The sequence below is a fragment of the Oryza glaberrima genome, chromosome 5, assembly GCF_000147395.1.
Source record: "Oryza glaberrima chromosome 5, OglaRS2, whole genome shotgun sequence".
Taxonomy (NCBI): domain Eukaryota; kingdom Viridiplantae; phylum Streptophyta; class Magnoliopsida; order Poales; family Poaceae; genus Oryza; species Oryza glaberrima.
In genome coordinates, this window is record NC_068330.1 from 25072002 (window position 1) to 25080197 (window position 8196).

General features: G+C 38.1%; 1 protein-coding gene across 1 annotated transcript; it reads right to left on the minus strand.

Moving 5' to 3' along the window:
- Positions 1 to 1251: 1251 nt before the first annotated feature.
- Positions 1252 to 4865, minus strand: LOC127773094 (FBD-associated F-box protein At1g66310-like). The gene is made up of 5 exons (XM_052299108.1): positions 4787 to 4865; positions 3814 to 3923; positions 1931 to 2776; positions 1710 to 1850; positions 1252 to 1629 (listed from the first exon to the last, which is right to left on the minus strand). Exons 1-5 carry the CDS (start codon positions 4863 to 4865, stop codon positions 1252 to 1254), a joined length of 1554 nt encoding a protein of 517 aa, XP_052155068.1.
- Between the last annotated feature and the right edge of the window lie 3331 nt (positions 4866 to 8196).

The following is an 8196-nucleotide window of genomic DNA, read 5'->3' on the forward strand; positions in this document are numbered from 1 at the left end:
CCTATCATCAAATACGGATACCTCACAGGTATCATCCTCGGCACCTATAAGTATTATCACTCACTGATACCTACTAGGTATCGTCACAATACATGGCAGGTATCATTTGGGTACCTATGATACCTCACAGGTTTCATTCTCGGTACGTATAAGTATCATTACTCATTGATACCTCCTAGGTATCATCATGGTACATACCAAGTATCATTTGGGTACATATCGTCAATATATTGATACCTCACGGGTATCATCCTTGGTACCTATAAGTATCATATTAAAAAGCCCAACCATTAGTGTCCATAAATACGTAACAGAGTATAGCCCAATAAAAATAATAATACAATAATAATCCAAAGAAAAGTTAGGCCACCAGATCACTAAGCTCGTAAAATACACCTTGGGAGGAGCGCATGAACATGTTGTGCTCACCATCGTATGAAGCAGCACGCACGTCTTTCCATAGGGTGAATTACAGAGGTATACCGTCCAAACGGTATCCCGTCATATAGCAGTCCCCTTTTTTTTCAAGGAAATAGTATTGAATTTAGATCGAGCGCTTAAATCTTATTGGCCAATCTTCGAAGAAATGCAAAGTTATAAATTTACATGAAATTGTGTAGTATTTTTTTTCGAGAAAATAGTATTGAATTTAGATCGAGCGCTTAAATCTTTTTATCTGTCATTTAATCTCGAGGAGCTAGCTTGACAGAGCAACGTGAATCTTGAGTTCTTGACCACCAGCTAGTCCTGAGTGTCTCACTCAATTTCCTATAAAAAAAGAAGCATGTGTATCGCAAGTAAAACGACACTAATTAATTAATCATTTAATTAAATGCTAGAAAGAGTAAGTAGTACTGCAGGTTGAGTAGGTAATGTGGCACTGAATGGCTATAATATGCAACTGACACAACTATGATCTATATAAACGTTATCCTCTCTGTTCAAAGGAAGGCAGATGAGACAGTGTCATGGCGCTCGCTGAGAGTCAGTGCTATGGTGAGCAGGTTGGCAGCTTGCTGGATGCTCAGCTCGAGCTCTACTTGAGTTCAATCCTACAAACACAGCAAATAGAGAATCATAAGTCTCAAGAGAAATAACAGAATGAAACATTACCACATCCATGTCATTACAAACCTCAACAGTAAACAGGGCTGATAGTTTCGAGGCAAATGTACGTTTAATAAAACAACACTTGTAACTGGCAGTTGCAATACTAGTTATTAAGAACAACCACACGCACATATTTGACATCTAAAGGTCAAGAGCATGGCACCGGCTGCAAGGCTCCAAGACGTTTAACTCAACTTTGGAGGGAATTTTCAGCTTGATGTATGTTTGAACAGCCTTGAGTGCTCTGTGGGCTTCCATGAGTGTCTCTCTGCGCATCAAGAAGCATTTACCAAGTTTATTCACTGAACATCTGGGCGAACCTGACGTTGTGTCCAACGTAAGGCATTCGAGTGCTGTCGCTGATTCAACAATGTGACATGTTAACTCAACCAAAGTCTTCACAGAAGAGAAATTGATTATCTTCACACACTTGAGTTTGTCATGACGGTGCTCTGGCATCATCCTTAGACCTGAAGGATCCCTAAAGCCTGTGACACGTTCCGTGCGTTCTCGGAGTGCCTGTAAAGGTGAAAAAACCAAACTATGAGTAGTGATTCCACCATATATTTACATAAATATCTTTACACGATGGAACTTACATTCAAGATGAAAGTCTCCAAGAAAGGAGAAGCATCAAAAAAGGAAACCAGAGAAAGGTAATCATAGGTCTGTCCACCAAGGGCAATACTCAAGTACTTGAGGTGATAGAATTTGCTAGGCACCATTGGTGTATTGACCATCTGCAGGTTCAAACAGGTTTCATTGTAAGACTATTGATTATATAAGTTCATTTTAAATAAAATCTTAAAAGTATATATACCTCAGTGTCAGAATGTATAATAAGCCTTTCAAGATTTGGCATGCTGGATGGCAGCTCAGTACGAGCATAAAAGGCAGCATCATTACATAACCTGTACAATTGCTTAATTTGCAGTGGTTCACCGAGTGACAATTGTACATAGAAGTCACCTTCAAAGCGAATACTGGAGAGATTTGGAGCTTTGCTCTCTATAACTTGCAGCCCGGTGCAAGTCATAACATCTAGGTAGCTGAGACGCTGCAGGCATGGTACTTTCAAGCATTTTAACGTACTGCAGTGCCTGAGTTCCAACCGCTCCAAACCCAATGAAATGGAAAGAAGGCACCTTAGCTCGTTTTCCGTGATATTCACCATACACAGCTGTAGTCTTGTCAAGCTTTTCAAGCAACCAATTCTTACTGTGGGATGGAAGTTGCAAGAGGCAAGATAAATATAGCGAAGTGAATCTCCAGTTCCACTAGATAAAAGTTCACATGGGAAATTGTATTTTGCATTCATTGATGACAGATTAACAATCAGCTCTTCAATCCCTGGTTTGACAGCACACTGAAGCCAACTATCGAGATGAGCAAGATGACAACTGTCCCGACTGTATACACTGCCAACCTGAACGATGAGTTTCTTTATGCCAATGCCTGAGTGATTTTTCAGAATCCAATCAATTTTGCTGGTCAAATCTCCCAGTTTCTCATCTTTTTTGCATGTACTTCTATTTATTCCTAATGATTCCTCACTGAAGTCGAGGTTGGGAAGGCATCTCCAGGAACGTGCAAACGCCCGAGACACACAGGCAACACGAGCAGCATCCCGCATAGACATCAGGGAATGTATATGACACCAGATGTCCTGCATGCACAGGAGTTGGAGAAAGTTTAACACTGTACATCGCATCAGAATGTAATCGTTGCAGGTATTTTGAGCAATAAAAGCAATATACATAATGTTTTTTATGCCTTCAAAAAATAAATAAATAAAACAATGCCATAGAAAGCTAACACTGTGATATCTAAGCTTGTATGACTTAGGCACAGAGTAATAAACAATATTGGTATCGCATATTTGTATCAACCAGAATGCACCAAACAATGTTTTGTTGTGAATAAATTCCAAATATAAGTCAAATGCAGAACCAAAAAAACTAGTACATACAAATTACATTCGGAATACATACAGTCAGAAAACTTTTGACATATATATAGTCCAATTGTCTTGGCAGCTATGGCACCAAATAATGTTTTGTTGCGAATAAAATGCTAAATAGAAGTCTTAACAATGCCATGGCAAGTGCTTGCATGTAGAGGTGACTGAGGGTAAAGCACCCACTTGGGTTTTAAAAAATGCATGCTTTCTATGCATTGGAGATTATTTACAGTGTCATATGTGTAAGAGCTAGCCGATATGGGTGCTTTGGTAAATGGTCTGCCTACAAATGCCAGCAAATGTCAAAATATCTCCAGATTTGGCAAGTTTTTAAGGTGCAATGGGCAGAAGAGCACATGTGGGTCGTATGCTTAACAGCATGTCTCCTCAACTGTAAGGAGTTCATATGAGGCAGCATAAAAAACATGCAGACTGAGGATGGTAGCAAGAGCTGCACAAGATACTACTAGACTTCTCATTTGATCTACACAGTATTGAGGCGCCCGGCATACATTGCACGAGGGTGGTAGTTTTTGCACACTACACACAAAGTATGCAGTGGAAGGGGTTAGCCACAGTTTGCACCTTGAGGGTTCTAGCAGATATAAACAACAGCATAATAAAATAACACCAGAACAGTCAAAAGTAGATGAAGCACAAGCAGGAAGACAGCAGTACAAAAATCAACTGATTTAAAAACAAACATGGAGACCTTATGGTTTCACACTTTCACTATAGCGTACCTCCGGAAGCGTTGGGTCTGAACACTTCGCTTGGCCACTCAAAGAGTGTATGTTATTTTGACAGGCTGGAGCCTTTATTTTATCCCGTGGATGAATCAAAACTGATCCATCTACAACACCATGAATGGTTGTGAATATAATGCACCTCATAACCAAATAATACAAAGCTCAAACACAATAATAGGCAGACAATCAAATTTGGTTCTCTCATCAAACCACTGTTTGTTGTGCACAAGAAACAAGCAGAACACAACACAACAGAGCAATTTTGCAAGACCATAGATATTTTTTGCAAAGGATTGCCCCCAAATTTTATGAAAATTTGTTCAACCAAGCAGAACAAAACACAAAATTTCTACAAACAGAAAAAATGGTTACAAATACTATACGCTCAAAACTGAAGATATTTTGATCAAACTATCACAAATTTACAGATTGAAGGTGTTGTACCACAAAACTACAGATTTGAGGCTAAGTATATATCAGAACTATTTAGTAAAAAAAAAAGAAGAAGAATCACAAAACTGGTTTAGTTCCAATTTAATCACAAAACAGCAACGTTTATAGCCCCAAAAATAACAGTAGTGCTGAGGATTAAACTCTAAAACCTATAGTTTGTGATAACTTTAATATTAAATCTGTAGTTTTACAACACTTTGCACTATATCTTTAGTTTTGTGATAACACTTCAAATCTGTAGGTTTGAGATAATTTGGTAGTTTTGTGAAATTTACACGAAGAGTAAAAACTAAGTAAACTACTGCTTAGATAAAACAAAAATCAGTAAGCCGCCGTCCATCCCCCGACGCGCACACATACAAGATTTTCCCCAGAGGGAAACGATCCACAGAACATCTCTGACGGAAAAAGAAGTTACTTTTTAATGCAAAAGAAGGGGATCTTGGTGCAGATATTGTAGTGCGCGCTGTACAAATACCAAAGAATACGATAGCATAGAGTTGATTTGGCTTACTACGGGCTTGGATTTGGCGACGACGGCGCCGCCGCTGCCGCTGCAGCTTTAGGAGCAGATTCAACTTGAAAATACCCATGACGCGACGAAGCCTTGAGTGAAACTAAAATCCAAGGATTTTCCGCCCTCTGTTGGTCGAAATCTCAAAATTTCTCACCCGGCCCTCTGTCGGTTATTTCTCTACCTGCCTTGCATATTTGAGGAAACGCAGTCAGTCGCGAAGAGAGGGGACTTGGCTCGCACCTGGACTCAGAGGGCCTGTATGGTTAGTGCCACATTTTGTCACACTTAAGTATATTGGGTCTGTTTGGTTGGTGCCATATTTTGCCACACTTGAGTATATTAGTTTGACCAAATGTGGCTAGTGTTTGATTTGTTTCTATAACTTTGGCATGTCACACTTTCTACTCTTTTGGTACCATTAGTTATAGACCTTTTTCTTAGCCAAAGTTTGCCACAAGTATGGCCATCAAATTTTGAGCCATACAATTTACATCTTGCCACACCTTTGGTACAAAAACTGTGGTAAATTGAGGTGGGCATCCAAACAGCCCCAGATCTGTATTTCAAACCAGCAAGGCCGATGGGAAGAAAGAAATTGTCGCCCGGAGAAGGGATCCGAAAGTAAATCCAAGGTGTGTTTCTCACTGATATCCGACGGTCCGGGCTGCTCGGATCCAACAGCGGATAGCGTCAGTTCCGCGGATAGTTGACGTGGCAGAGGGTAGCACCCACCCGCCCACGTGGATCTTCTCTCTCTTTCCGTGCGCTCAAAAGCCCATGGGCTTTCTTGTTCTGCTCACGCGCCCAACCCGCGTGTGAGTGTGAGTACGTGTTCTGTGCAGGCCCATATGCGGTGCAACTGTAGCACCCACCTATTTACAATAGCAGGCTGTAAGCTAGCTATAATTATATTTTAAATAGATAAAGAAAGAGAGAGAAGAGTAGCGGGCTACAGATCTGTAGCCAGCTGCAGCACGGACTTCAAGACGTAACGTGTGTATGACAGGTGGGACCAGATATTAATAGTATAGTAATCTACTACTGTATAAATTAGCTATTATATTGGCTATAGATGATTTGTAGTCAGTAGTGGGCTATACTATTAAACTTAACTTGCTCTTATACCTTGTTCGGTTTGGAGTTGTTGATGTCTTTTTCGATCAATACAATCGGGATCCACCTAAAACTTTGCTGTGTATAAAGTCGCTAGCCATCTTAACCTGAGAAACCCTTTGATCAAGATAGATTTAGGGATAAATAAGGATAAACATCCGTCTCGTGAATGGAACAAAAAGTTTTTTTTAACAACGCTACAAAGAGGAATCGTACTCTCGTGGCTGATGAAGATGGACGAACTAGGCTAAAAAAAACAAGGCAAAAGATAGATGCAATATTGAAGAACGATTCAATGAATTAATTGCGTTATTATAGATTGTGTATCTCAATTGAACTAGTCTATTATAGAAAAAAGAGCCTTCTCACATTAATCTGAGAAAAAGAAAAAGCAGAGTCTATATAGAAATACAATTTAGAAATAGCTGAAATTCGGAATTAAAAAATAAGAAATATTAGAAGAGGAGACTAGAGTCCATATAAAAATACAATTTAGAAATACTTAAAATTCGGAATTAAAAAATAAGGAATATTAGAAGAGGAAACTAGAGTCCATATAAAAATACAATTAGGAAATAACTGATATTCGAAATTAAAAATAAGAAATATTAGAAGTAGAGTATAGAGTCCATATAGAAATACAATTAAGAAATAACTGAAATTCGGAATTAAAAAATAAGGAATATTAGAAATAGAGTATAGAGTCCATATAGAAATACAATTAGGAAAAAACTGAAATTCGGAATTAAAAATAAGGAATATTAGAAGTAGAGTGCAGAGTCCATATAGAAATACAATTAAGAAAAAAATAGAAATTCGGAATTAAAAAATAAGAAATATTAGAAGTAGAATATAGAGTCCATATAGGAATTTAAAACTAACTAAAATTTGGAATAAACATAATAAAATTAAAAGTAGAGTTTAGAGTCCGTCTAAAAATACAATTTACAAATAACTAAAATTCAAAATTAAGAAAAATATGGGAAGAAGAGTTTAAAGTCAATATAGGAATACAATTTAGAAGTAATGGAAATTCGAAATTAAAAATTAAAGAATATTAAAAGATGAGTTAGAGTCCACATAGAAATACAATTAGAAATAATAAAAATTCAGATATAAAAATTAAATAATATTGGAAGAAGAGCATAGAGTCTATATAGAAATACAATTTACAGTAAATTCGGAATTTTAAAAAAGAAATATTAAAAGACAAGTCTAGAGTCCATATAGGAATATATATAATTTACAAATAACTAAAATTTGATATTAAAAGTAATTAATAACAACACGTATATAAAATATAATATGAATATTACACATTAGTAGTTTTATAAAGTTATTGCAAAATTTAAAATTATGTTGTCATTTTAATATATTTGAATAATATAATGAGAAAACATATATGCTATTATATGAGATAATATAATGATGCTAACCGCACAATCTGCGTGGGCCACCATGCTAGTTCTTATAATGGGATATTCTTGCCTCGCATAAGATCTTTTCTATGTCCCAGTACGTTTAGATGTCAATTAGCATTCGAATAACCACGGTACAAGCAAAGAAAGCCGAGACCCAACAAAAGCTAACTCGGAATTGAACTCCGCCGGTCTCACGAGTCGCATGCTGCCGGTCAAACCGACCCCAACCGTTGGTCTGACCGCCATCAGTGCGGAGAACATTCAGCCCATCAAAAAATCAAGTTATTTGGGCAGCACAGGCCCATATGCCTCACTCACGTGGGCCGATCCGGCCTCGCTGAACGGCCGATGGTACTGCAAACGATAACAGTTCAGGCATTAACAACCGTACACCGATGTTCATCAGCGACGCAGATGTGCGTCCCTGTTTCTCTCTTGGCGATGTAGATGTCAGTGTGACCACAAACAGAAGGAGTGGCCCTGAACAGGAAACCCGAATCGGGACGCGCAGGTCGCAGGAATCGGAATGTTAAGAGTGCTGTTAGTAATGGCATATTAGCATGTCCAGTCGACCAGTCCATTTCCAGCAGCTGTTAGTTAGCACTCGCCATAATTAAGATGGATGCGTGCCACTGTCACTCGCCATCTCACCCAGATCACACGACCAAATTGATCCATCGCTAACGTTGTAAAGCTAAGCTGCCTCTTATGTAATCTGATCAATAATACGCCAGTTAATTGACAGTAAATCAGTAATACAGCAAGAACGTACATTTTTAGTTTTTTTTTCTTACCTAGTTTGATGGCAAAGATTATTTGCTACGAATTGGTATTTATAATAAGGTGAAAATAATCCTGTGATGAAACGAAGCA

Excerpts from the sequence above, each read along its gene's own strand:
- LOC127773094 (XM_052299108.1), bottom strand. The coding sequence starts at position 4,865 with ATGGGTATTTTCAAGTTGAATCTGCTCCTAAAGCTGCAGCGGCAGCGG. Across the intron at positions 2,777-3,813 it reads CAGACCCAACGCTTCCGGAG|GACATCTGGTGTCATATACA; the intron begins GTACGCTATAGT and ends CTGTGCATGCAG. Across the intron at positions 1,851-1,930 it reads TTATACATTCTGACACTGAG|ATGGTCAATACACCAATGGT; the intron begins GTATATATACTT and ends TTGAACCTGCAG.